Source organism: Marasmius oreades, chromosome 11 (assembly GCF_018924745.1).
Source record: "Marasmius oreades isolate 03SP1 chromosome 11, whole genome shotgun sequence".
NCBI lineage: Eukaryota > Fungi > Basidiomycota > Agaricomycetes > Agaricales > Marasmiaceae > Marasmius > Marasmius oreades.
In genome coordinates this window covers 273,305-300,467 of record NC_057333.1, presented here as the reverse complement: position 1 = coordinate 300,467, position 27,163 = coordinate 273,305, and the positions used below count along the sequence as shown (strand labels likewise).

Sequence of the window (27,163 nt, the reverse complement as noted above, 5' to 3'; positions counted from 1 at the left end):
CAGCAGCACAGGTGATACTATAAAGAGCAGATAAGATAGACAGCCTTCAAAAGTATTAATAATCCAGATATGATGGAGATAGTACCTTTTTTTTCGCCTTTGCTATATGCATACATGAAGAAAAAAAAAGATTGTTTGTTTCAGTCTGATCAATGAGACTTGATGCAGAAATTTGAGCAAATTTGGATAGCTAAATAAGGAAATTTTTACTGCCACAACTGGGGAAAAGTGCATTTCCTTTTAAAAACAATAATCTGGATCCACACACACTGATTTGAGACAGTATCACATCATTTTGGGGGTGCATGCACCTTTCAAACATAAGGTCCTCCAGGCCCCCCCCCTCCCCCTACCCCATGTCTCAGAATTTGCTGGTGAACACCTCTTGGTAGGATCCGTAGACTACACATGAGCTTGTATGTACAGTTGTAGCCACTGAAAGACAAAGGATATGAAATGAAATTTAAAATATAGCTCAGATCTGGTCGTGATTACAGTGTGACAGCCCAGGAACGGTACATTCTGGAATATATCTCAAAATTTTAGATACGTAGTTAAGTGTAAACAAAAACACTAGCATTAAATACAAGGTTTCAGAGGCAGGGGAGTGAACGGTACACCACCAAAACTGGCCCATGTCGTACAGATATGTGCTACTTTATATATATCCCATAAACTCAATATATCATGAAAATATCTTGACCATGCCATAACAATGCCATAACACAGTCCAGCAAAGGGAATTCTGGCGTCCCTTGTTCCTCCCGCAATGGAAATGGGTCCAAATGGCATATTTTACCTACCAAAGGTCAATGTATGCAACAGTAGGGTAGGAGGACCACCAGAAACATTGGTGCTGAGTTTTTATGGCATTGTCATGTGACTCTACATATCGTGAACATATGTGGAGATAGATGGTGATTATATAAAGTAGCACATATTTTGGCTATCTATTCAACTATTGGCGGTGTAGTGTGGAATAAGCCAAACGATATAGCAGAGGTCCCAAATCGACCTGTAAGCGAGACGGCAGTGAGCTGGCCTGGCCTCCGTTTACGGCTGTTTATTACTATCATTTGGTAGGTGTTGAAAATTTTGGAAAGATTGCTCCTGGAAAGTAAACTCCCGTTGTTGTTTGCCCTTCGGCTTTATTCAGAAGGTAGTAAGAGATATATAGTCTCTATATTCCATGTACAATGACCACCTCACGAGGGATTCCCATATTTATTGACGTGTCGTTGCAAGGTCTCGAGAAAGGGGAGTGTTGAAAAGAAAATGTCACAATCTGTCACGTCTACGTCATCTGGCAAATCCTCGGCATTGGCTTATGTAGGGTGGCCACGTCACTGACATGGCACCGTCTCGTCTTACCGATGTCATGCTCAACCCGACCTCCAGAAGAATCCCTTGCTCCTCACGACTAAGAGCAGCAGGGACTCCGGAAATTGATAGGTAACCTCTTCATACCTCTCTCAACTCTCGCTCCCTTTTTTGTAGAAGCTCCTGGCGTGTAGCTTAAATCCGACGGCTATTTTCACCTTTTTTTTGCACTTCTGACACTTGAAAGCCTGCCGAACAGCCTATCCCCCAATAAAACAAATAAATTTATCACACACACATGTAAATCTAGTGCAAAGCAGTATATTCCGAGAGTTTTATAAGCCATGGGAAGTAGACAAGGGAAAAACCACCATTTTTCAACACCTACCCGCTTTTCAACCCGGCGCCAACGATAGTACCATTTTCAGAGGTCTGGCAACGGTACACGGCCGTCCCGTCCACGGCACTACTGAATTTCATAAATTTCCTTGACGGGACGGTCCCGGCTGCCGTTCAACGGCACCCGTCACCCGTCAAGAACGGTAACGGCGAGCAGCCCTAGACTCGGACCTGCTAAAGCGAAGGTTCACTGAACCTCCAATGTTCAACCGCACGCCGCCACTGCGAAACAAGAAGTACTCACCCAGTTCCCAAGACTTCACTAAAACCAGTCAACGGCGTAGGAAAGAAAGCTTGATCGCAAGGGAGGAAGAGGCGATGACGATATTGGTGTCAAACAAGAGTCAACATCGCGTTCGGCAAAGCTGTACTTCACGCACGCGCCAGTCACACTCCTTCAGGCTTCGTCTAGACCTCTTCCGGCAAGCCCTTTTACTTTTGACATATTCGACATATTCCTGACCTTTTAACAAACATACCAGCATGGAACCACAAGGAACACCTGGAGAAGTGGCTCGGTATGACAAAGCACAGGAGGATTTTGATAAGAACGTGGAAAATTGGGAACGGTACAAAGGGGAGTATAAAGAGAAGCTCGCAGATCAACTGATGGACATGATGGCAGAAGAAAAGAAGGAATGGGAAGAGGTCCTAGAGACGAAGAAGGCCCATGACAATGCGAGGGAGGCTTCTGACACTACGGCGGAGCGTGCCAAGGCTGGTGCGACCCAAAAAAGGCAGGGAAAGCGCAGAGCGAGCGATGGTACGTTGGAGTCCCTCACTGTCGATTGATGCGTTCGTATTCATGTTCGTTCTCGTGTGTTAGGTGATGGACAGCTGCCAAAAAAACGGGCTCGGGCTGTTTCCCCTGCGCCTTCCAAAACACCAGGCTATACGGTCCCGCTCCCGACTGGAGACAAGCGGAAGGAGTTGCAAGGGAAGCTGAAAGATAAAGAGTTCAAGGTTATGTGGAGAGTTATGTGCGACTTATATGGCCCTAATCGGAATCCGGATGTCGAGCAGCTTAGTTTCGATCACAAGCGTGAGTGTTGGCCTTTTGTTCATTTCCGGTCTCGGTCAGCCTTGAACCTGTCCGTAGTCTTGTGTAGCGCTTGTAAAAAAGCAGTACCTGAGATCGGAGACGTCCAGACAGTCCAGTGTGTCTTCACCGACAAGAACAACGCAATTCAATGCACGAACTGCATAAATTCCGAGTTCAAACCCAGGTGTTCATTGCGCGACTATCACAAGAAGATTCGGACGTATATGAGGGCCGCGAAGATCGAGGACCTTAATCAAGAGATGCAAAAGCTCAGGCGACTTACATATTTGTTCCAGTTCAAGATGGATATCCACGTGCAGACGTCCGCCCGCGGGCTACTTGCGGAAGCTATTGATCACACGAGAGACATGATGGCGCAGAAGGGAATGATTGAGGGTGTTATTTCGTCTTCGAAGAGGGAAAAGGATGCTCACTCTCAAATGCTATCGGAGAAGATGAAAGGTTTATTGAGAGACGCACAAAGAGACTCGGATGAGTTGCGAGAGTGGTTGAAGGCGCTGGCAGAGAAGGACAAGTCGTCCGCGGTCACCGACATGAGGTTGCTGTCTACAACGAATGACCTGGCGAGAATTACCGCAAAAAGGCTACTTCTGAAAGCTGTTTTTCACAGCCGAAAAATGGCAGCGCAGAAGATAAAATTCGAGGCGGAATTTGTTTGGAGTTTGAGGAACGAAAAGGATGCCCACTTCCAAAAGATATTGAAGGAGATGGAGGATTTCGAGGGAGACGCACAGAGAGACTTGGATGAGGTGCGAGAGAGGTTGAAGGCTCGGGAGGAGATGGAGGAGGATCTTGAGGATCTTGAGGAGGTGGTGGACGAGTTGGAGGACGAAGACGGGGAGTAGAGGGGGGTGGTATTACCTTTGCGGAATGTCCATATATACGTACATGGTCCTTTTTACCAACTTCCTTACCTGGAGTAGGGGATGTTCTCCGAGAGGCTGCCACTGGCGAAACGTCGTCTATCGTAGCGAATTGCGGGGCAAAAAGAATTCGATGCAGTCGATTCGTTCACCGATTGTCCAACAGCTCACTCGGTTGCTAAGTATGAAGCTTGAGGCCCGAGGTTTAGAGCCGGGCTGTATATATAACCTCCACTAGTGATTATTACACGCCTAAGCACTCTATCTACATGGAGTCGCCGGCGGCAATTACCGAGGGAGGCGCTTTAAACCTCGTGGGACCCCCACGTTCCGCCACTGTACTCCCATGAAACCTATCCACAACCAGCGATTCTTCGTTGACGTTGTCTTTTTCCAAGTACGTTTATAAGCCTTGACTCTCGATCGCGATTAATCTACCCATGATCAGGTGGAAGACGAACTCTATAAAGTTCCCAAAAAACCCTTCATGGAGAACCCTCATCCACCTTTTAGCGACATCTTCTCTCTTCCGCTACCCAAAGACGAATCCACCAACACAGATTTGCAACCCGAAGGGACGTCGGAGGAGAACCCGATCGTGCTGGAACAACTTCTAAAAGTAGATTTTGAACGCTTCTTGAGCGTGTTGTTTGTCAATCCTCCGTTCGTGGCATCTCTTTTTTGAAAATCTACATGAGAAATACTGACAGAAGACTTGCCGTGGTACATTGGTACAGATTCCAAGCAGCCAAATTTTTTGAGAGTTTGACGATCGATGATTGGACCTCAGTCTTGCGACTCTCGACTCAATGGCATTTCATTGCCTTACGCATGTTTGCGATCTACCATCTTTCTTGCAAGAAAGATCTCACGTACATCGATCGTATTCTTCTCGCACGACAGTATAGTGTTTCCAAGTGGTTTTTTACAGGAGTCGTGGATTTTGCGCGGGATTATACTATGTCGGAAATCAGCCACATCGACGCAGGAAAACTCGGTTTGTGTACGACAGTTTCTCTTTATCATTTGAGAGGCCAGGCGCGGAAAGACCGTGACGGTAACTCCTCCGGTTCCCTAGTAGGTTTCACACCTCTATTCAACAAACACTTCTTGGATGAACTTCGTGGCATCCAAGCCACAGACAAGGAGTATTGTTCCATGGTGCCTGGTGAGGGCTTGGATGGATTGACTGCGGCGTTAGTCGACGCCATGCCAAATAAGGATCAAAGAGACTCGCAGTTGGGAGGATCTGTGAAAGACTATCTGCTGTCCCGAGGGTTCGAAATTGCGGACGGCCAGTTGAAATCTGTGGGGCCACGGGGCCGCGGTTGGTAGTAACGAATTTTGGAAGGCAAAGATTGGTAAAGTAACCAAAAAGTAACCTTCGGTGGGGTGCTATTCGTTCAATCCATTGAATTATCGGCGTGTATGTCCCGGAGGGCCTAATAATAAAGAGAACGCTTGGGATGTCGCGTGACCGCGTTGAGTCATCGCGCGTTTGTATAGTAGGCGCCCAGTCCTTCCTCTGGCCCTCGATCACACTTAAACTCGAATTCAAGATTCAAAAGGCTTCCTTATTCGACGACACACGCATGGTTTATTACTAAAATGTCTCTGTAGACTGTTCAATTGGCGAGGAATCAATGTAAAAGGCGGAAGCTGGAAAGATTGAAAAAACGCAGTGGTAAAACGATAGGTGTGTAATTGTTGAAACTCAGGCTAAACTGATACTGTACGAGTCGAGAACTAGAACCAGAAAATCATAGAAAAGCACTTCCAGCGACAACTCCAATCAACACCCCGAACCACAGACTAGCCTTATCCCCACTTCTCGGATGCCGAAGACTCGATGCATGATTTGAAGTAGCGGTACCTGTACTTCCACTGGACGTTCCAGTACCACTGGCAGCACCCGTCGTTCCCGCTCCTGAAATTGAAACTTGGGTAGTAGGAGCGGTATTAATCCCAGTATTCACACTCGCACTTGAACCTCCCATCGACGTCAAACTCATAATCATCGACGAAGCAGGTGGAACTCCCGCTCCTGTTCCTGTTTGACCAGCGCCACCTGTGCCGCCGCCGAGAGGAGCAGTAGGACTCGGAGTGCTGACGACTCCTGTGAACCCAGATGCGGTCTGAACTGGGACGCTGATTCCACCGTCGTTGCATATCGATGCATATTCTAAACGAGGGGGAAGGGAAAGGGAAGGGGGGAAAAGTTGGAAATTTAGTCACATTCATCATGTCTTTCCTTTCTATCCTTCATGCTTCTAGCGCGGTGATGGACAGAACGAATGGACAGAACCTAATCACATCAACGGTGGAGTTCGTGACCACGAGACCTGCCAGGTGAGTATTTGAATTGTCTCATGGACATCATTAATTACTGCCTAGCATTTGCGCTGGTATAGTACTTATACTTATAAACCCAAAAGGTCCCTTCAAGCTATAAATCCCCATGTCCAAAAACCGAAAAAGAGAAATAAAATGTCGTTCAAAGGAAAAGAGTGGCAAAGAACGACAGAACAGAAACCAACGCAACATTTCCATGTGTCGCCACGGCACCGTTGCTTCCATTCCCATTCCCATTTCCGTTAAGACCTGGGGCAGAATTCGAATTGGAGCTTCCGGAATTCCCAGTATTTCCACTGTTACTTCCGCCACCGCTATTACTTCCACCACCGCTGCTGCTCCCAGTGTTGGTGGGTTTGCTAGCACCGCCAGTGGCAGTACCAGTGCCGGAGGCTCTCGAACCACCAGAACTAGCACTGGATCCACCGCCACCACCACCACCGCTGGATGAACCGCTACCAACGGTTCCGCTAGGTAAGTTGGCTCCGACGCTGTTGCAGTTCGAGACGTATTCTATAGGGCGGGGGGGTTGTTTAGATTCGGAGATAGGGGGAGTGAGGATGACTTTTGACTTTGTACTTACCATCATAAGACGATTGTATCGACGACTGAGCAGTAGGAGCGAGGTTTATCAAACACCCGAAACAAGTCCTCATATCTCCCGAAACCTTGGTCGTGCAACCGCATAGTGTATCAGTCGAGGTTTGACACGTCTAGTAGTTCGGAAAGGAAAAAAAAAAAGGTTGAGATATGTAAATTGCCATGAAAAGGTTTCACTGTTCGTGGGCCGTACCGAAATGTCGTTCACAATCGCAGAACAGTCCGACTGGCATTGACTCGGGATGATGGAAGGATCGAAGCCTGTAGATTGACGGGCTACTAAGGCGCTGATAGGAGTGACGTCTCGTGCTTCGAAGGTGACTGTAATGGATTTTCGGTAAGTTTGTTGAATTGAACGTGCTCGGAGGGGCCCAATTCATAGAAAACATACCGAGATTTGCAGAAGCTACAATGTCGGAAGGGTCAATACAATCGCAGAAAAAAGGAAGTACGAGAACAAACGCACCACTTCCCAACACAACAGCAACTCCAAGAAGACCAGACGTACGAGAGAACATGGAGGACTGTAGCCGTAGAGTGGTGGAAAAGAAGGGGAGGGAAAGAGGGAAAGAGAAAGCGCACTGTGATTTCGAGGGATTAGGCGTGGAGTATAAATACGAAAATGGGAAGAGTTGTCCCTAGCATCGCCCCTGGCATTCTCCTGCGCCCGCAAACGGCATCGAATGGATCTAATAATACCTGGAACTTGTCAATCATGAAGCTTGAAGTGTCGGTTAATGATCCGAGTTGCTTAGAGTCCCGTAACCACAGTTCTCGCAAAAGTAGGTCGATTGAGGCCTTCGCTTTGGATGAGCTACATAGATAAGTTGATTTATCGCAGATTACAGCTTCAGAGTACCTGAACAAAGGAGCCAAAAGCGAATTTCTGAAATCTTTCTTGCCCCTTTCTGAACCCCTAAATTCAGGCAGTCGGTTGACATGGACGCGCCCAGAGAACGCCCATCACCCATCATTTGGAAGCGACAGGCCTCGAGCCGGCAAAAACGAGGACTACCTCGTGTAGATTGCTCTGCAGTCATAAAGCTGTACACGTCGATTACACTTGTAATTGTAAACTAACTCATTCACCACTTCTCATGAGCGGGACGTACTGTCAGAACCAACTAGGTGAACAACGTCGCCCAACGGACGAATTACAGCTGTAAGTACTTACAATCTAATTCCCAGGTCCACGATGACCTGTCTTGCTTCGCGAGATAGAGATATGCCTGGTTTTAGCCGAACCTGAAGTTAACACGGGTGCGGAGTGAATTAAAAAATATAGACGACTGACCGCTGCGATGCTATCCGCATTCAATCTGGCATCTTCGTTCTTTGCCCATTCGGCGTTGCCAAATTTTTCATTAGTACGAGGGGTGAATATCACGCCGTCAATGATCGCCTAGCCCATTCGCGTTAGAAACCCGCACTAGGGGAGGGGAGGAGATCGGCGTGGGCGTGGAACTTACATGGGCAACCTGTTTGACAGGGGTAAAAAAAAGATCAGGAACACAAATAAGGTGAGTCACGCACATGAATGTTTTGTTTCCCAAACTCTTTCGCCAAGCTTTGTGAAAGGCCACGAAGAGCGTGCTTCCCTGCGGCGAAAGCACTAGTGGTGACATTGCCTCGAAGGCTAGCAGTAGCGCCAGTGAAGATCAACACCCCTTTCGCACCGCTACTCGAATCGATAGGGTTCTCTGTGAAATCGAGTAGGGCTTCACGGGAAAAGGCGAATGGTCCCTCGAGGTTGCCCTCAGAGGTGGCTTTGACGTCCTCTGGGGTTATTTGGAGGAAAGGCTTCCAGACGCCATAACCGGCGTTGTATACCGCTGCACGAATGACATAGGATGGCTTTGCGAAATGCGCCCTAATCTTCGTGAATGCTGATAAGACGTCTGAGGCGGCGTAAGAGGCGATCGGAAATGAGACGACCTGGTTTGGATTGGTCAAAATAGGACTTTGATATCAATCGGGATTTTAACGAACGTCTGCGCCAGTCTCCTTTAGCTCCTTTTCGAATGCCTTCAAAGAGTCCGCGTTCCTAGCGATCAAAGCAACACTGTAACCTTCTTTGGCGAATGCACGACTATCACGGATGTGAGCTGGATTTTAGAGTTATCGAATGTCCTGGAGAGACGCACGCAGTAGCTCCTCCTGTTCCCCCTCCGACACCAAGACCTAGTGTATGTTGAGGTTATTAGCCTCATCATTGATGCAAATGATCGTAGAAAGCGTTTTACCTGCGACAACGATGACTGGTTTGACTGACATTGATTAAGAGCGATGTGATGCGACTGTAACTGTTGTAGAACACAGCCCAGTCTTTCGGTATTTAAAGCGATAGTTTTTAGGTCAAGTTTCCTCATGATTCCGGGAAACCGCGTCATCTGTGAAGATGAGTAAGAATTTCAGTCATCCGGGTATCAAAGAATAGAAACGCACAGTAAGCACGGAATGGCTTTCTTATCTTACATAGTAGATTCATGGCTAGCGCTGTGTTTCAAACCAGTCAAACTACGAGGTGGAGGAAGAGTTGTCCGCACGTCACTGAGCCCGTTCTTCGGAGGACCGAGCCCGATGGAGGTAGCATTCCGTAGAGATGAGAAATTTTCACAAGTCACACACTCCATCGATTTGCCAGTCCGTACCACCATCTCGCATGGCCTCAGAACCTTCTTCACCGCAACATAAGAGAGTAAAACTAGAAATGCCACTCCCAGAGCCAGCAGCCGAGGAAGACATACCAGAAGACCTCGACGAAAACCACTGTTGCATCTGTCTACAAGCAGTTGTAGACCGCACAGTCGTACCAACATGCTCTCATGAGTTTTGTTTTGAATGTTTAATGATATGGACAGGTTCGCACCACCTCGTTTTCCTTATCCTTCAGTTACTAACTGCCTTCAGAACAATCAAGAAGATGCCCACTATGCTCTCAGAACATCGGAGAATATCTTATCCACAACCTTCGCTCACGATACGATTACCAGAGGCATTTTCTTCCCCCAGTGAGGTCTAAATCGCCCTCTCTGCTTCCACCACGGTCTATGCCAGAAAGGAATGTCCGAAGACGAACTCGAATTCCTCGAGAAATAAGGGAACGGAGCAGGCGCGAGCGGAATGAAAGGATAGAGGCTGATAGATTTGAACGTGCGGTAGCGAGACGCAGATGGATATACAAACATGATCTATATGCCAAGGTACGCCTCTTACTCTATTAAGCAACATATAATGTGTATTTCAAGTCTTTTCAACAGTTTCTGACGACGCCTCCTACTACCCGCAGCACGTCGCGTCAAATAGCCATACGCGCTATCGTCCATACCCCACACCAGCACAGTTTGCTGCATCGCAAGAGCTTATATCAAGAGCAACCAGTTTTTTGAGGAGAGAGCTTCTTGTTTGGCTGGATTTGGATATCGAAGTGAGTAGTTTTTTCCTTCTTCCTCGGCGGTAATCTAACTACTTTCAGTTTTTAACGACTTTCATTATATCCTTAATGAAAGCCATCGACATTCGCTCTGAATCGGCAGTCAAGTTGTTAGCTGAATTTCTCGACATGGATTCACCCTATGTTGAAGGTCTAAGACACGTCAATGCCGAACATTTCGCACATGGTAAGTTATGTTCTTGTTCTTATACTCTTCGCTTTTTGCTACGTGACCCTCAAACTGTTGATCTGCAGAAGTATATTCTTATTTGCGATCTCCGTACAAGGATCTCTTTGTGTACGATGATATAGTTCAGGTAAAACGCCCCCCCCACTTCACGGTTAACTGTAAAGATTGACATTTCTGTTTAGTATGATAATCCTCCCCCCGATTCGCCCCCTCCTCGACGAAGGCATCAACGCAACAGCCGGTGGCGCGAACCTTCACTTTCACTTTCACCTCCCCCACCTGAACCCTCGGGTCTTCATTTACGTTCCCGTTCGCCATCTCTATCCCCTCCTGAACCCGCGGGAGTTCGTTTACGTTCCCGTTCTCATGTCCGATTGCCATCACCTTCTCTATCCCCTCCGCCACCACCAGATCGTACGCGTGGTAAGGAAACTCGCAGATCTGTATCTGGCGTTCGCACCACTTCTCGAACGCGAAGTCGTTCGCGTTCTTGGTCGCCTTCTGGTAGACGTTATCCGAGCGAGCGAGAACGGGAAAGGCACTTGAACAGGTCGTTCAGTCCGGAGAGCGAGAGGAATTTGGGGAGAAGACGGGGACGGGGACGGGGAAACAGAACGAACGATAGCCCTCGTCGCTATAGTTCAGAACGCGATGACAGCTCATTCAGTAACGCTCATTCGCAATCTCGACGTAGAGAGTCCGGGCCTAACGATATCAGACCCAGGTCTTTCCGGCAGCTTGTTGTCAGAGGCAAGAGGAAGGAAAGAGATTGTAGTGATGACGACAAACATTTTGAAGGACATCCAGGATCCATATCTCTGGGTCGTCCTCTCCCTATACCGCTGCGAGGGTCACCATCAGTTGTGGAGGAGATAACGGAATCTCGTGGTAAATTCATTTCCGAAATGAATGTAAAACGTGCTTCCCATGCAGCTGCTTCCCAGAGAAATTCTTCGGATCCTACGATGTCAGGGAATGTGGTTACCAGGTCCACTCAGAGTGGCGGCAAGAGCGATACCCCGGGCTCTAGCGCGAGCGCTAGCGATGCACGGGCACCCAGGACTCTGAAAAAGAACACTGACGGTGTACCCAGGAGCAGAAATCGGACCCTTTTGGACTCGGTGCAAGCTCATCTGAACATCAATCGAAACCTTAATGCACCCAAAGGATTGGACCCCAAAACGCGTCTAGGAGCGTCTACCCATTCAAACGAAGCTGTGTCTACGTCGACCGTCGCCCCAGACGGTCACGGTCACTCGACTCTCCCATCGTTGCTCCTTCGTTTGTCAGACGTTTACACTGGTGGTGAAGACACTCCTACCTATGACGTCGACGTTACCCCACCTCCATCCACAAGTCCGAGAGGAGCGGAAAGGGAGTCTAGGCCTTTGCCGCCGACCGTGACCGCGACCGCGGGGGCCATCTTATCTCCATCTCAAAAGCAAATGTCATCATCGATAGTTGCTATTGAAACCCCTTCGGCGCCTAATCCTCCAGGGTCAAATATACACGTTCACGACGACAGGTTCGGACAGCAACGTGAACGAACGCGTCAACTCCGAATGAACCGCTCCTCTGCGTCAATCATGTCCGAGTCTATTATCCCTCCCATAACCGACGATATATATCGCGAGGGTCAGGTTCATTCACACGGCTCGTTCTCGTTCTTCTCGAATGACACGATCAGTTGCGAACCTAACAACGGAAGTGACAGAATCATAAAATCCAAAATCTCTGACGTTGACAACAATAGCAATATCGATATGTCCGATTTTCCCACTTTGACGACTGTTCCTACTCCTACTCCTACTCTTACTCTTTCTTCTTCCCGAAGTTTGCTTCTGAGGAAGCTTGAAGAAGAGAAACGGAAAATTCGAATAGAAATATCGAGTGTTTCCCATACCCATACCGATGCTGATGCTGATGGCGATGGCGATGGCGGGGTCAATTCGGGGTCGGGGATGGGTGGGTCGACAATAGTGTCGACGACTCCAGTTTCTACTTCTACTTCTTCCCTCGATCCCAACACGATGGAATTGGAAGCTAGATTACGAATGCGTGCGAGGTTGAACGCTCGACTTGCGTCTGAGAAACGGAGTGACGTTGCTTGATGATGAAATTTTGATTTTCCATTCCCATTCCCATGTAACTATCGTACTTGATGATGATAACAATGATGATGATGGATATTCTTTTTTGAATGGGTAGAGGTGGATTTGGGAAATAAACAAGTACATTATACTTTAGGTTTTTCTATTGTAGAGTAAAAATTCCAAGAAAAAAGAGTACGTATGCTATATGACCAAGAAGAAACGAAAAAAGAAGAAAGAAGGGGGGAAAAAAACTATCTGAATACAAACATACACGATAGTATTAGTGGGTACCTGAGGTTGGTTGTGGATAACGAGAGAAAAAAGCAGTTAGTTCAGTATTCAGTATTCAGTAAAAAGGAAAGCATTTGAACTGTGTAGGTAAAGTATTAGGTTTTGGAATCAGATTAGAGTCATGGAGACGAGTGGCGAGTAAGATACTAAACACAAAAAAAAAGGTATAGAAAATACGAACGGGGTAAAGGTGCATATGAGGCGGTTATGCAAAAAAAAGAAGGAAAGAAAGGGAGACAAACAAAAGACAAGCAATTCAATGATTTGGTTTGGTTTGGTTCGTCGACGGCATTAGTATGCGTGAAAAACGTGAAAAATATCCCAAAAAAAAAAAAAAAAACGAGCGTGAGGGGTCAGTTAATGATCGAATTTCAGCTTGAAGCTAAAAAAAAAATTTCGGCCTATTTTGTTTTCTTTGTGTGTGGGTCGTATCATATCGCCGGAGGTGGGGTACGAGGAGGAAGAGGAGGAGTGCGGTCACCAAAAGGATAAGGAATGATAGATCCCCGAACAGGGTCGTAGCGTCCACCACGTAAAACGGTAGAATGGAAAAACCTTCCAGAGGGGCTCGCGCTCGCGCCCACTTCCGCTACTTCCGGAACACGTTCACGTTCAGAGATCCTACCAACTGTCATCATCTGAGTCTGGGAAGACGACGGTGTTGGTGTTCCCCAAACAGTGGTACCTGAGGGTCCACTGGGCGCACCGCCAGGTACGGGTACTACAGAAGTAAACACAGAGTTATCCCACTGTGGTTGTGGCTGTAGCGTGAACGGTGGTGGAAGAATCGTACTAGCTGTTCCTGGTTCGGAATGATGTTGGGGTGCGCGTGCGTGTATTTGCGTTTCGATGGGGGATAAAGAACGACGATGGAAAGGGAAAGGCGGTAGTAGGGTTGGAGGCGCTGAACGAATCGACGGTATCGTTGGAAGAGAAAGAAAATCGAGAGGAGGAAGAATCCGAGATGGATCCCGTGGACGTCTGAGAGATTGAGAGGAGGTAGTGGTAGTGGTAGGCATTGGGAGGGCATAAGACCTGGTAGGGCTTGGAGATGTTCCGTAGAGGCGTTGTCCAACAGGACGAGATGGACCGGCTATCGGGGTCGGGGATAGTTCAGGGGAAATACCTGTTGCCAGTGGCTCTGGCTGCGGATTTTGACCAGGTATTCCAGGCCCAGATAGTCGTAGTGGCGCCATGGGCATAACTTGTTGCGATACCAAGCCTTGGTCGTACCTCTGTTCCTCGGTAGTATCTTGCTCTGGAAATGACGTGCCAATGGGTGGTCTACCGAGGGGATTCGGGGGGCGAGGATATAGATTGATGCCTTCTAAATCCGTAGCACTCGGGAAGGGACCATAGTGGTATTGGGGAGGTCGTGTACTCTCAGTCTGTGGACGTGGACGGCGGGCCTTCTGTCGTTGGTTCTGAATGAAAAGTTTGAGGGAAGTGAACAACGTCAATGGGCAATCAACAGAACTCACTTGGAACCATATCTAAAGGAAACGGATGGTCAGAGATTGCGGGAGATTGACCATCTAATCACATACCTGTACTTTTCGAGCACTAAGTCCGATAGCACGGCCAACTTCTTCTCTCATAGCGGTAGTTGGGAATCGGGACTGGAATGGTGGTTAGAAATCGTCGAAAAAAGACCGAAAAGTCGGCTCATACCTGAGCCAACAAAGCATGAAGTACTGCAGACTGGTGAGGAGTTGTAAGTGTACGCGTTCGTTTCTTCTTGGGAGCAGCAGAAGCTCCTTTTGAGTTATCGGAAGCTTGGCGTTCTCCCATCTCTTCTGTGTCGGCAAAGCCACCTTGAGAATCGGAGGAAGGACTGGAACGATCACTGTGCTTCTCTTGCGCGGGAGAATCTCCACGTAGTCGTTTGGCCATGGGTGGTTGCTCGGTAGACTCGTCTTCAGGTAGAGGTCTGGTTCGGGAAGGACCAGCGATAGGTGTTGGTGGACTTGGAGGTCTTCTGTGAGGGCGTTCTCCCGGAGATGGAGATTGTTCGTGTTTTTGTTGTCGTGATGTAGACTGGTCCGTATTAGAGGGATTTCGAGGGGAGTTATTAGTCGGGAGGGAACTACGGGATCGATGTTTGGACATTCAGCACGAAAATAAGGATTAGGAATGAGAAAAAAAAGAGGGAGAGAGGTCCAGATGCCAGGCCTCAAAGCATCTATGACCTCCAAGGGAAGGTGGGGGAAGGAAGGAAGAATGATGGTAGAGGCCAGGGTAGGGTTAGCAATGAAGAAAGTTCATGTGTGCTACTAACCGCAACCGTCACCGAAGCAAGGGCCGATGGTTAATATTGCAACCAGGGCAAATATTGAAATCAAGCGTGAGGCTTATGATGTTCCGTAATGGCGATCGGTTACAATTCATTAGTAGAAATATTCGCCAAAGACGCGATACAACATTCGTTTCTCGTTGTCCGCTCCTCCGCGCAAGCAGGACGAAACGAAGACCCCCGAAAGGCTAAATTCCCGCCAGTATATACGAACAGGCTTTTATAAAGCTTTTTCGAGACTGGGAAGGGCAATTGCAGGGATAGTCGAGAGTCTCGTCGATACGCGTGCGTCGCAGTGGTATAGCAACCGACATAAAAATAAAATTTTAAGTCACGTTGTCGGGGGAACATGTCACAGATGTGGCAAGATTGCCGAATCCGGCGTATCGATGTCAGTAGGACTCTTACTCCCATAGTGACGGTCTCTGGTTCCATCGAGCCTGTAATATTGTTTTAATTATGGGAGGCAGATGTATTAATGGATACCATTCAACAGTGTGAAGCTGAGCTGAACGGATCCGCCTGTTAGCGGTTCCCGAAACCAGCTGTCAGTGTCCGAGCCCGCGATCGTAATGATCATTCAAGTTAATATTCTTCGACATACGAGGATTACATCGAATTTTGATTTCCAAGTATCGCTGTAACAGTTATCCTGGTCGCCGGGAGGGCTGTCGTCGGTAGAACTGCCACGTTCCGAACAAGGCAAACTTGGGCCGTGGCCGACAACCCACGGAACATCAGGTCACAATATCACAAAGGATACTACATACGGTTGAGCCGTAATATTCTGGGGATAATGGGGCTGAACGATCTGTCTCCAGAACTCCTCCGACTCAGAAGGAATTATCATGAGGGCTGCTTCGACTCCACACGCCGTACGCACCGCAAACAGAGATTCCATGCCGCGTCGAGCTTTCTCTGGGGCCTACCACCAGAACAAGCACATGAGGCGTCCCGCTTAGCTAGTTCTTCTCTCGTAAATGGATACAGTGGATTCAAAACCGCCAGTAAGCATCAATCAACAAAAGATTTCACGCACATAGACGCATGTGGCTTCGAAACCGTAAGAAGTCCGAAGGCAGCGACTCGGTGTGCAAACACCGCAGTGAACCCATTGTCATCCTCTATGGAACGACGATAAAGCTATAAAAGACAAGAAGTACATCAGCGGCGTGCGTCACGGTGTGTTCTTGGTTCAAGAAGGTTTATGAAATAAACAGGGAAATGAATATGTTACCCACTTTATTATTTACGCCACTCCGAATAAAGCAGTGATGAGATCAACCTTGAGGCTGGAAGAGCATCTGTCTTTAGATTAACCTAGGGGGGATTCAATGGACATAAATTAAAGTACCTTGACCAATGAACATTAACTATGCCACGAGTACCCACGAGGTATTGAAGGTTGCACGATCTATCCGCAGTGATATATGGGGTCATTATATCTGTAAGGCGTGGATGTCGACCTGCTTTCGGTAAGAGACTTCCAAATAATTGCCTGAACTTGAACCAGCCACCGGCAGTTTGGATAGCGACCTGCGTGGCAAGAATGATTCCTTAACAATGGAGGGTGTTCGGAGTCATTCATACTGAATTACCAGGCAGTATAATTAATCCATACGCACGTAGTTGGACTCGAGGGGGTATACCGTTTACTGGTACCGGGAGTGCTTGCTTTCCGCACGTCTAGGCTATGTATGCCCAATAGATGGGCCCTTAGGAACGGGCGCATCAACTTTCCCAATGATGCAACCTTGAGAAGTCGGGGAGGAGTCGCATGTTCTTTTTTGTTTTAGCGCGTTTACATATTTCCGTCCAGTGGCTCCTACTGAATCCAATAGCTCGACAAAGAAATTCGGTAAAGAAAATACTATACGAGGGCACACCACAATGCCAAGAGCGGTGTATCAGTTGTTGAAGTAGCTATAGCCTACTAGCAGAAGCAGCAGGCGTCTGAGAACTTAGAAGCTTGTTCCAAGCTTTCTTGATATAGATGCGTAGGTAGTGGGAGAGGCGAGCTGGAGAGGCAAGTTCATGATCATGGAAGGTTGACTTAACCGTGGAGTCACGGTTCAGAGTCACGCTCAGTCACCGTGCGGCTATCTTTAAGCTTAATCTTATCATCTAAATCGAGTCTGTGCCGGTCACCAGCCATTGTGTCAAAGCTACATGTAGTACCCAGTGTCGCTTACAGTAAGTATAAGTATTTCTATTTCCCGGACGGCATTTGAACTTTCAACTTCCTCCCTGCAAATGTATTGCTACCAAGTAGTAAGTATCCCGACAACTCCGACGTCAAACAAAAAAACATGAACATAGAAACAAGAGATCAATAGTACAAGTCGAATGACGAAAAATATACTATACAGCGGTTTATGACACAGGGTGCTACGTACAGTACATGAATGAATCAAAGTTGGTATATGAGGGTACTTCAGTTCCCGCAATTCCGGTTCTACTATTAGCGTCCGTTTTGCACGATGTCCTCCAATACACAAAGATATAAGCGTCAGAATAGGTTAGTAAAGAGCACGGGTATTATAAAGTGCAATTAATATGAAAGAAAACCGCAGACCAAGGGTCATTTTTCTGCCCGGGATATTAGAATGCGCCTGGACAGCATCCATCAATGCACCGACAATCGGGGGGAGGTATATGAACGACGATGTCGTAGTAAATGTAAGTCGTGAGTCTGGGCGGAAGGATCGGATTTCAGGGAAGGCGGGGACATTTGCTGAGTAGTGTTGGTAGCTGGGATAGAGGGTGATTCCCGCGGAGTGTAGAGAGACATCATAAGGTCGGAGTTGCGTGAAGTAGGTACCGGCCACGTTTGAGAATGTTGTGGACGATGCCAATGGCGGCCTGTCGAAGAATTGCCGTGTTGGTTGTCCTCAACGAGCGACACACGGTTATCCGTCGAGGTAGCCCGCTCCCCTCCGTATCGTTCTCTCCATCTGTCATCCTGCCTATCCCGTTGTTCCTGCCATTCTCGGGTATACACTTCGGAGGGAGGAGTAGGCATCGGAACGTATTCAATGAAGCCACTACTTTTGCCCGCGTTCTCCTCTTCGTCATTACTGGACGAGCTCGATTCATCCGTATCCGACGAGTCAACTTCCTCTCTGTGATGGGTAAAACTCTCGCGGGGATCATCTAGAAGCCCGCCCCTTCCCTCCCATTTGAAACGCCGGTCGAAGTCTCTCGCTCGATCTCGCCGTTGCCTTTCCTTCCTTCGTTCAGCATGTTTGTCCAGCCGCTGCTTCTCCTTCGGAGGCTGAGGCCGTTTCCAGCTCAACGGGTCAGACGGCATATCGGGAATGAACGGAACGGGAGAATCGAACTCGGCAGATCTACTTCGTCGGACAGAGTGATTGGTAGTATCAGGTAGAGCTGCCTGAAGCGCCTCCAAATGCCAAGCGGAAGTTATCTGTGGGATGAGACCACTGGGAGTCTTGTGATTTTCGTGGCCTTCTTTCCGCTTCTTCTTCTTCCGAGTTGGGGTTGGCGCATGATTTTCATCCACAGCAAAGGCGTTGTTTGTGCCCGAAGCGTTCCATGCGTATGATCCCGAGTCCAAACTTACGCTCGGTCCAAGAAGTCGGAGGGATTGTGAAAATGATAGATCAGGTGCGGGTACGGGAGGTGTTCGTTGAGCGCTGCGGGTAGACGTCGAAGTCAAACCAGTGGATGGGGCTACTAGTCCGCTCGCAGCAGCAGGTGTCGAACAGTCCTGTGCTGGCGGTAGATTAGTACCGATTGAAGTGACCATCTGGACCGCGTGTTCAATCTTGCTTTGCATATCCAGTAGTCGATTTGCATCCCACTTATGATAGCTCATCGCAGAGCATTCGTCAATGAGCCATTTTTTGATGACCTTCGTAGTCCAATGAACCTTGGATAAATTTGTCCCGTTCCTAGATATGAAGATAACGTCAGTTGTGCGTTCTAATGATCACAGGAATAGTGAACAGTGATCTTCGGTCTAATTGAGCAAATGAATACATCACGAACTGAGGTAAAACCGCGTGCTTGGAAAGGAGTCATTATGAGTCATTCCGAGGGGACGCGAAAACGTGTCTCGAAGCCCGTAAGGCTAGAATACTCTGCAAAGAGAAAGCGCGGAAACCGAGCGATTCGAGACGGATAGAGCTATGAATACTCACATCAGCAAAAGAGAAATATCCCCTGGGTCCCATTTCGCATATCTAACAAGCTTCAACGCTACGGCCCACGCGGGTGTCACGTTGACAATGGACAACTTCTTGTTCTTCGATGTATAGACTGTGTATAAGCGGACGTTAAACGGTTGGAGTGATGCATGATAGATAGGATCATAAGGTGTTCCCGCTGACCTTTGATGTTCAAACAATTCGTGCGTCAATAAAAACGTAATGGGTCTATGGCAAGGTTAACATTTACTCACGTCGTTGACATAGGCAATGCCACATCTGCATCTGCATTCATCCAGTCCGCTCCCAGACCAAATTTTACTGCCGTCGCCCGTATACACTTCTGCAATCTATAATCCGCATCTAAAATCTTGTATTTCCCAACGTATTCCGCAATGAAACTTCTTCGAATGTAATCCACATCTCGCGTCGTCTTCCGCATTTGGACGTTTTCACCCATGCTGGAATGGTATAATGCCTTGCGTCTCGCTAGGTCGTAGAGCCCGGGATGTAAAAGCATGCATGCGCCACCGTGCGCGACGAGTCTGATAGCAGTGCCTCCGAACTCCACTTCTAGGAGAGACGAAAGGTGTTCCAAAACGTTGATGAGCATTTCCCGATTCAACTCCTTGGTGTTCTTCGGTGGAATCCCATGGTATGGAGAGTAGGTTGGGCGATAGCAGTATGGAGCATGATGAGACTGTTGGGGCCAAGACAACATTCGTCGACAGTCGACCGCCACAGTCATGGAACGATTTCAAGGGGAATGTTGCAAGAGGTGGATGAAGCAAAGATGGATGGGAAGTTGAAGGTAATTAAGGGCTTGCTCCAATAGTGACGTCTTGATTTTGAGGTGGTTGGATCAGATCCGTAACGACCTAAGGAATCGAGATGAAAGAGTCGTAAACAAAGGATGATAAGAGAGACTGACTGCGGGGAGAGGTACAACACGTTCTTTCAACGTTCTTTGGCTTATATGACCTCGCTTAGGCTTAACTGCCTCGTGGCAGAAGCGTGGCTGCCCTTGTTTTTGACGGAGAATCCTGACACGACGGTCTTCCTTCGGGGTATTCGGTGCTATCAACTCCAGCACTGCAGAGGGTAGAGGAATGAAAAAAAAAAGCTAGGCAACGGAATTTTGTCGCGGGGGACTTATGAGATGCCTAAGGCAGTGACGCGGGATTTTTTTTTGTTTACTCCTAAACGGGATGACAATATATATAGCCGCCGTGTCACCGTGTGACCTCACCTCGAGTTCGACAGTAAGCACTAGTGCATTTCGATTGTATTTCTGCTGTGGTATTCTGAGTTGAGACACTCGGTGCTAGCACAGACAGCAGGTTGTTGTTGGGCACTCGAAGATAAGTACGTCCTGGAAGCGTGATTCACCAGTGTGTTCCCATGGATGATTAACACGCTTTACGGGGACGAATCCAATTTCTTTCAGTGTCGATGATCAGATTTGCAGACACAGAAGGTCGAGTAGGACCTATATAGGCTCGATGAGTATCTATGCGTTTTGTCGCACATGGGAACACGTACCGTTATAAAACAAAAGGACCCTACATCACTACACAGCAGTACAGCACCAGTTTTCCGCCACAAGAACGAATCAGAGATCGTTTGGCAATGGTGGATAGAGCCATCGAGAGTCGTGGGTTGACCGTAAATAGCACATGATTTGAGAACAGACGATGAGTTGAAGCAAATCGGTAACAAGTTTGAGAACTACAAGCGGTCGTCGCTGCATATCCCACTCAGATAAAAGGCAAAACAACCAAGATCGAAACATCCACCTCTACCCATGTATTTCGACCATATATAGCCAGGCCCAACAGTAGACTGTAGTACAGCTCTGAAACGTCATGACAGGCGACAGCAATGGAAATTTCGGAACATGGATGTGGGATATCTTCATCATTCAGTCAGCATTCTATGGTTCTAGCAAAGATGAGAGTTTGATGGATTGACTTGCCACCCGCTGACAGACTAGAGCTCCTCGAGTGATCGACCATTCCACTGGCACTTTTGAAATAAAGGCTGATCCATATTATTCCACCTACATTTGATATCAATAGTTACATAAAATGCCCTTATCTTGATTGATCGAGCCTCGAGAGCCTGCTTGATCAGTGCTACCAGTCCGAAAGGAGCCAAGCGTATGGAGAGCTTGAGCTCGAGCAAACGTCGGTACCAATGACGTAGGTGTTGAAGAAGTTGTGCAGCCTGGAGAGCAAAGTAAGCCTATTCTTTTAATCAAAGAAAAAGGACGACCAAGAACTTTGATTGGGAGCAATCTCAGAGGACTCAAGTCGAAAGCGAAGAGGAAAGACGCGCTCTTGTCACGACCGTGGAAAAGCAAATGACTTACGTGACTCGTGACAAAGCTGGCAGCGTTGCCTGCGTTTGCGAAAACACAGTCATCTCTTCTTCTTTTTTTCTCCTACTTTGCTTAACCCCTTCTTTTTTTGCTTCATATTGTTCATGCTCTGCTATCATTTATAACTCAGATGTCGGAGGCACCCGGCAATACAAAATCTATCAAGGCCATCGACGCCAAGTCAGTGCATCAGATCACATCAGGCCAGGTTGTTATCGACCTACAAACTGCAGTGAAGGAGCTGGTAGAGAATAGTCTTGATGCAGGCGCCACTAGTGTTGGTGAGCGGTACATTTGAAGCTCGCGCTCATAGTCAACGTGCTGAACCGCTTTTTTAGAGGTCCGATTCAAAAATTACGGATTGAATAGTGTCGAAGTTATCGACAACGGAAGTGGAATTCCAGAAAGTGATTTTGAAGATATTGGTACGTCTTGGTTTTGGTTGTCGAGAAGTTTCTATAAAGACACTAACGCATCTGAACAGGGCGCAAACATCACACCTCCAAGCTCTCCTCTTTTGAAGACCTAACATCAATCACTTCGTTTGGATTTCGGGGAGAGGCTATGTCATCCTTATGCGCGTTGTGCGAGAGTGTAACAGTTACAACGGCAGTCGCGGGAAAGGCACCAATGGGGACCGTTTTGGAGTTAGGAAAGGATGGCGGTGTGATGAAAAGGGGAAAAGCACCAAGACAGGTAGCTTATGTCCACGCAGTTTTCAACCTCAACCTTAGCTAACGTTCTGTTAGCGTGGAACAACCGTCTTGCTCACGACGCCCTTCGTGTCCCTGCCAGTACGACGAAAAGAACTTGAGCGCAACATCAAACGCGAATTTGGCAAGACACTCACGTTACTCAATGCTTATGCACTTGGGCCATGCTGCGGATTGAATGCAGGCTCTTCGTACGAAGACGCGTCAGAGAACGACTTTCGTACCCGAGCAGTTCGACTAGTTGTTACCAACCAACCGGACAAAGGGTGAGCAAGACTAGTCGCGAGTATTGCCCAATCATTAACTTTTATTACCACAGGCAGAAGGTGACATGTATATCGCTGCCATTGCCATCACCGGCTGGCACCCCGCCCTCTGTCCGAAATGGTGTTAATGTGCTTTGGGGAAGTAAGGCTCTGGGTAATGTAATTGATTTCAGTTTTCAGTTTCAGGTCCCGAGGTGCGATACAACCTCATTTAGCCCTTGACATAGCCTCTCACTAATTTCAGAATATCTGTCAAGCGATACAAACGCAAGGTTGATACCGATGATGAGAAGGAAGAGACGTTTGTTGTCCGCGTCAAGGGCCTCATTTCATCTCCTGTGCCCATACCTGGGTCAAACTCGAACTCACGGTTCGCTCGAACCGCTGCAGATCGACAGTTTTTCTACATTAATGGTAGACCGTGTACCCTTCCAAAGGTACGATTTTCTCGTCTAACCCCACGCGCGTCGTGCTAACCCTATGACTTCCTCTCCACAGGCCCAGAAGGCTCTAAATGAGACTTATCGCTCATACACTGCCTCTAACTCCGCCATACCGCACTTTCCTCTCGTCATCATGGACTTTAATTTACCAGGCGACGCTGTCGATGTCAATGTCACCCCAGATAAACGTACTATCGTGGTCCACGCTGAAACTCATATCGTTGATGGTTTAAGAGTGAGTTATATTCGGCATCTCTATTCCAGAGTATTCTCATTCAAATCAAACTCTAGAACGCCCTCGATGAATTATTTTCACCGACGAGGTCTACTTACGGTGTCAACAACACTCAGTGTAGTGATACTACCAAGGGTCTTCCTCAAAGCAGTTCCACAGTTAACCCCACCCCTCACCGAACCGTTTCAATGCCTCCCCCGACGATCGATTCCGATCAAGGCGAGTCTGACAAAGACATTCCTCGTGAAAGAATTGTCGGGAAACTCGAGCGCAGTAGAACCGCGTGTACTACGCTCCAGGGTCAGGCTGGTAGTTCCAACGCCGCCGCCACCGCTAGGTTGTCATCTGGCTCAACATGTGCAGATCGTCGAACGCCTTCATCGCCTACACTTAATTTCCGTACCCGATGTTCGGCTAGCAGCGACCTACAAATCGCATCTACCCCGTCTTCGGGCGAAGGTTTGGGATTGAGGGACTCGCCTGCCTCTCCGCCATCTTTGCCACCGCATGGTGCAGATGCAGTAATAAGCAAGAGGCAAGAAGTCATTTTAGCTGGAGGTAGCACGGAGAAGAAGAAGAAGAAGAAGAATGCGGGAGAGGTTGTAGTCAGTACTGCTGATGCTAGTTGGATGGAGAAGGTCGGATCTTCAGCCCAGAAGGACGTCTCCTTAGTGGAGGATCGGTCGGAGCCTCGAGCAGAATCAGGTGACGATGAACCGCCTAGGAAGAAACGGAAGTCAATTGCGATTAATGCCGACCCGAGCGACGAGGATATCGAGGTTTTGGATACTTGTTCGGGTGATGGGCAATCCTCCGCGAAAGCCCGTAAGAACGATTCGATCCGGCAACGACAGCTCAGGCTCACTGACACATCCCAACCTCGGAATGCTCGTCAAAGCATGCGCTCCAGGCTAGCCAGCTTTGCTCGAGCTGGTAGTCTGATACCTGCCCCACCTCCCGAAGAAGACGATCAAGAGGGTCGGGATCAGGAGCAGGAAGATGATGATGGAAATGGCATGCGCGTTGGCGACTCAATCGCTACTGACTCATCCCTAGGTTCTTCATCACAGCCTCTCCCACTTTTCTTACCAGATGAAGATGGTGACACGCCTATGGAGGACTCCACCCCAGCTTCTTCCGTGGTCGCCTCGGTCTCTCACCCTCCAACGTCCAGTAGCGTCCTCCCAAACTCTTCGTCATCATCTGGTGTCATCGACCTCACACCTGATAGCGACGAAGACGAAATCGACGGCTCACTATTATCCTCCATTAGTCCAGAAACTATGTCCCAATCACGCAAAATGGAACAGCTTGACAGATCCGAAATTATCCGTACAACCTCCTCGCAATCCTCTGGTGATATCCATCTGCGATTCAATCTATCGGATATCACTGGTAGATGGACGATACTCCGAGGAAAACTCATCCAGGCGCAGAGGAAACTAAGCCGGACTAACTCCAAAAACTCCACCGCTTCCGCTGCCGGTGTGGCAGAACCTGCCGCTGATAGCGATAATGCCGCTGAAGCCACGCTGTCTCGGGTCATTGAGAAGAGTGATTTCAGTAAAATGGACGTTTTAGGCCAATTTAACTTGGGGTTTATCATCGTCAGGAAGAGAGGGCAGGGCACGTATGGAGGTAGTGCAGGAGAAGTTGATTTGCAGGATGATCTATTCATCGTTGATCAACATGCAGCTGATGAGAAATATAACTTCGAAACCCTGCAGGAAACCTGTAGCATCAAGAGCCAACAGCTTTTTCGGTATGCTTGTTGTCGTTCGTCAAGTTCTATGGCTGACTGTTCTTTTTGCCACAATCAGACCTCTTCCGTTAGATTTAACAGCCACGGACGAGATCCTTGCAATTGAGAATATGGATGTTCTCAGGCGCAATGGATTTGAAATTCATATTCGGGATGATGTTGATGGAAGTGGTGATCTACCTGCGGAAGATTTTGATATGGAAGCAAGCCAAACTCGTCTTAGTCTGAGTGCCCTGCCCATAAGTAAAGGAACTGTCTTTGATTTGAAGGGTAAGCTATCTGTATTGTGGATCAAACATCCGTGTGCTCATCATGCCTCCTTTGCAGATCTGGAGGAAGTTCTTCATCTTTTGCATGAGAATCCCTCGGGTCAAGTGGTCCGTTGCTCAAAGGCTAGAGCTATGTTTGCTTCCAGAGCTTGCCGTAAAAGCGTAATGGTTGGAATGCCACTCACGAAGGCTCATATGACCACGGTAAGCTTTTCCTGTAACTGATTCCATCACAAGAAAGTTAAAATCATTCCGAAGGTAATCCATCACATGGGAAAGATGGATGAGCCATGGAATTGTCCACACGGGCGACCGACCATGAGACACTTATACGATATGTCAGCTAAGACGCCGATGAAATTCAAAGAGGTTGATTGGGCATCCTTTACTTGAACTCCCTACATTACGGCGTACACCTACACGAGCGTTATTTAGTAAGCTTAGCGATAAATCGTTTACGCTCCTTGACAATGTCCATTCACGCAGTAAAGCGAGAGCAGTGTCATCTCGCTTGGGACAACAGGTAATGCCCCTCTTCCAACGTTTATTGAGCTATTGTACGCCAGTATCCCCCCTGTACTTCGCGTCAAATCAGGAGAAACTGTTACTTTTGATTGTCTCGATGCTTCTAACGGCAGCATAACCCCCGAGTCAGACGTCTCTGTGATCTCCACCCTGAATTTCTCTCGATTAGATCAAGTTAACGGTCCTGTTTATGTCGATGGAGCGGAACCTGGTGACACTCTACAAGTAGATGTGTTGTCTGTAGAAACGGGGGAGTGGGGCTGGACGGCCATCATTCCAGGTTTTGGACTTTTGGCGGATGAGATACCTGGCCCTGCACTGAAGATATGGAGGATTAATAAGGATGAAGGCTTTGCACAAGCCTCTTTTACCGACGAGGCAAAGAACATTCAAGTCCCACTGCGACCCTTCGCAGGCGAGATGGGCGTTGCTCAGAGAGCTAACGGCGCCTTTTCAACGATACCTCCGTATCATACAGGGGGAAATATTGACACAAAACATCTCAATGCGGGGGCGGTTCTCTATTTACCGGTCGAGGTTGAGGGTGCGCTGTTTTCGATTGGGGTAAGATTTGCGGTTACGAATTCTTGGCTCCCATGCTGATAACTCCCATCTTTGATAGGATGGCCACGCAGCACAAGGTGATGGTGGTGCGTTCTTCCTTTCTTTTATTCCGCATCTCTGGGCTTGATTTATATGGATTGCATCTGCTCAGAGGTTTGTGGTAAGTAGATTTCCCCGTCAGGCCCCATTTTCACAGAATTGAGTTATCTACTCAGGCACAGCAATCGAAACTCCCATCATGGTCAAGGTGCGCCTAACCGCGATAAAAGACCGCCCATACGTCAAAACACCTCATTTCAAAACTACGTTATCTGGTCTCGATCAAGAATATTATTGTACGACTGGGGTAGCCCCGGACCTTAGAGAAGCCACGCGTTCCGCGGTCCGAAATGCGATTCAATTCTTGACCGAAAACCACCAGTTGTCGACACAGGAGGCGTATATGATGTGTAGTGTAGTCGGTGACTTGCGGATGCATGAAGTCGTTAAGTGTCAACTCTCCGTTCTGTTCCTCATCTACATGCTGACCCCTAAACTCGGTCAACCACCTACAACCTACATAGGTTGATATGCCCAACTACGTCGTAAGTGCATTGCACCACATGTTCCAACTCTTTACTTGGAAACTGATTGGCCCTTGAAATTATAGATTGGAATGATGCTCCCGAAGTCTATTGAATTTTGACGCAAGTTCTTCGTTTATGCTAGCTTCGATTAACAAAGATGCGGGTCATTTCCAGTTCGAGGCCGTACGGTGTTAAGTATGAAGATCCTTACTCTTACAGTATGATGTTGTTGTAGGTCAAGAATCAAGATTCGGCTCTCTCTCCCGGTGATGCGTACGCAATCGGCTGATTTGTGTGAGAACAAACCCAGAAGTCCATTGTCAATCCCTGATGGATGCCACGACTGAAACTGAAACATCCCAACATCGTCAGCC

General features: G+C 47.9%; 10 protein-coding genes across 12 annotated transcripts; 4 read left to right on the top strand and 6 right to left on the bottom strand.

Annotated features, from left to right (window-relative positions):
• The first annotated feature begins 2,155 nt into the window (after nucleotides 1-2,155).
• Nucleotides 2,156-3,701, top strand: E1B28_002960 (uncharacterized protein). Its single transcript, XM_043159916.1, has 3 exons — nucleotides 2,156-2,482; nucleotides 2,546-2,761; nucleotides 2,819-3,701. Exons 1-3 carry the CDS (start codon nucleotides 2,203-2,205, stop codon nucleotides 3,625-3,627), a joined length of 1,305 nt encoding a protein of 434 aa, XP_043001870.1. The 5' UTR covers nucleotides 2,156-2,202; the 3' UTR covers nucleotides 3,628-3,701.
• A 289-nt stretch (nucleotides 3,702-3,990) lies between these two features.
• Nucleotides 3,991-4,980, top strand: E1B28_002959 (uncharacterized protein; the record flags this gene model as incomplete). Its single annotated transcript, XM_043159915.1, has 3 exons — nucleotides 3,991-4,042; nucleotides 4,094-4,308; nucleotides 4,383-4,980. Exons 1-3 carry the CDS (start codon nucleotides 3,992-3,994, stop codon nucleotides 4,978-4,980), a joined length of 864 nt encoding a protein of 287 aa, XP_043001869.1. The 5' UTR covers nucleotide 3,991.
• A 425-nt stretch (nucleotides 4,981-5,405) lies between these two features.
• On the bottom strand, nucleotides 5,406-5,886 carry E1B28_002958 (uncharacterized protein; the record flags this gene model as incomplete). The annotated part of the gene is made up of 2 exons (XM_043159914.1): nucleotides 5,406-5,780; nucleotides 5,881-5,886. The coding sequence occupies 2 exons, from the start codon at nucleotides 5,884-5,886 to the stop codon at nucleotides 5,406-5,408; spliced, it is 381 nt and encodes a 126-aa protein (XP_043001868.1).
• A 253-nt stretch (nucleotides 5,887-6,139) lies between these two features.
• E1B28_002957 (uncharacterized protein) lies at nucleotides 6,140-7,115 on the bottom strand (the record flags this gene model as incomplete). The annotated part of the gene is made up of 5 exons (XM_043159913.1): nucleotides 6,140-6,510; nucleotides 6,581-6,710; nucleotides 6,791-6,918; nucleotides 6,989-7,003; nucleotides 7,064-7,115. The coding sequence occupies 5 exons, from the start codon at nucleotides 7,113-7,115 to the stop codon at nucleotides 6,140-6,142; spliced, it is 696 nt and encodes a 231-aa protein (XP_043001867.1).
• A 462-nt stretch (nucleotides 7,116-7,577) lies between these two features.
• E1B28_002956 (uncharacterized protein) lies at nucleotides 7,578-8,961 on the bottom strand. The gene is made up of 8 exons (XM_043159912.1): nucleotides 8,841-8,961; nucleotides 8,742-8,778; nucleotides 8,587-8,686; nucleotides 8,131-8,532; nucleotides 8,067-8,075; nucleotides 7,892-7,999; nucleotides 7,772-7,826; nucleotides 7,578-7,708 (listed from the first exon to the last, which is right to left on the bottom strand). The coding sequence occupies exons 1-8, from the start codon at nucleotides 8,869-8,871 to the stop codon at nucleotides 7,683-7,685; spliced, it is 768 nt and encodes a 255-aa protein (XP_043001866.1). The 5' UTR covers nucleotides 8,872-8,961; the 3' UTR covers nucleotides 7,578-7,682.
• Nucleotides 8,962-9,017: 56 nt separating this feature from the next.
• Nucleotides 9,018-12,410, top strand: E1B28_002955 (uncharacterized protein). 2 transcript variants are annotated; one of them, XM_043159911.1, is made up of 6 exons: nucleotides 9,018-9,458; nucleotides 9,508-9,800; nucleotides 9,887-10,024; nucleotides 10,073-10,217; nucleotides 10,286-10,347; nucleotides 10,403-12,410. In XM_043159911.1, exons 1-6 carry the CDS (start codon nucleotides 9,200-9,202, stop codon nucleotides 12,329-12,331), a joined length of 2,826 nt encoding a protein of 941 aa, XP_043001865.1. In that variant the 5' UTR covers nucleotides 9,018-9,199; the 3' UTR covers nucleotides 12,332-12,410. The 2 variants fall into 2 exon arrangements, with proteins under 2 accessions (XP_043001865.1, XP_043001864.1); XM_043159910.1 differs by having other exon boundaries at nucleotides 9,508-10,024.
• On the bottom strand, nucleotides 12,411-15,111 carry E1B28_002954 (uncharacterized protein). The gene is made up of 4 exons (XM_043159909.1): nucleotides 14,276-15,111; nucleotides 14,152-14,223; nucleotides 14,086-14,097; nucleotides 12,411-14,028 (listed from the first exon to the last, which is right to left on the bottom strand). The coding sequence occupies exons 1-4, from the start codon at nucleotides 14,711-14,713 to the stop codon at nucleotides 13,036-13,038; spliced, it is 1,515 nt and encodes a 504-aa protein (XP_043001863.1). The 5' UTR covers nucleotides 14,714-15,111; the 3' UTR covers nucleotides 12,411-13,035.
• A 2,028-nt stretch (nucleotides 15,112-17,139) lies between these two features.
• E1B28_002953 (uncharacterized protein) lies at nucleotides 17,140-20,284 on the bottom strand. The gene is made up of 4 exons (XM_043159908.1): nucleotides 19,998-20,284; nucleotides 19,321-19,944; nucleotides 19,061-19,249; nucleotides 17,140-18,811 (listed from the first exon to the last, which is right to left on the bottom strand). Exons 2-4 carry the CDS (start codon nucleotides 19,812-19,814, stop codon nucleotides 17,524-17,526), a joined length of 1,971 nt encoding a protein of 656 aa, XP_043001862.1. The 5' UTR covers nucleotides 19,815-19,944; nucleotides 19,998-20,284; the 3' UTR covers nucleotides 17,140-17,523.
• Nucleotides 20,285-20,402: 118 nt separating this feature from the next.
• E1B28_002952 (uncharacterized protein) lies at nucleotides 20,403-21,490 on the bottom strand (the record flags this gene model as incomplete). Of its 2 annotated transcripts, XM_043159907.1 has the most annotated exons (6): nucleotides 20,403-20,555; nucleotides 20,609-20,810; nucleotides 20,863-20,978; nucleotides 21,130-21,292; nucleotides 21,348-21,432; nucleotides 21,483-21,490. In XM_043159907.1, 5 exons carry the CDS (start codon nucleotides 21,488-21,490, stop codon nucleotides 20,679-20,681), a joined length of 504 nt encoding a protein of 167 aa, XP_043001861.1. In that variant the 3' UTR covers nucleotides 20,403-20,555; nucleotides 20,609-20,678. The 2 variants fall into 2 exon arrangements, with proteins under 2 accessions (XP_043001861.1, XP_043001860.1); XM_043159906.1 differs by having other exon boundaries at nucleotides 20,609-20,978; nucleotides 21,042-21,292.
• E1B28_002951 (uncharacterized protein) lies at nucleotides 21,460-25,723 on the top strand. Its single transcript, XM_043159905.1, has 11 exons — nucleotides 21,460-21,727; nucleotides 21,785-21,871; nucleotides 21,931-22,142; nucleotides 22,196-22,425; nucleotides 22,479-22,619; nucleotides 22,670-22,862; nucleotides 22,924-23,103; nucleotides 23,160-24,865; nucleotides 24,924-25,135; nucleotides 25,193-25,338; nucleotides 25,393-25,723. Exons 1-11 carry the CDS (start codon nucleotides 21,577-21,579, stop codon nucleotides 25,525-25,527), a joined length of 3,393 nt encoding a protein of 1,130 aa, XP_043001859.1. The 5' UTR covers nucleotides 21,460-21,576; the 3' UTR covers nucleotides 25,528-25,723.
• The last annotated feature ends 1,440 nt before the right edge of the window (nucleotides 25,724-27,163 follow it).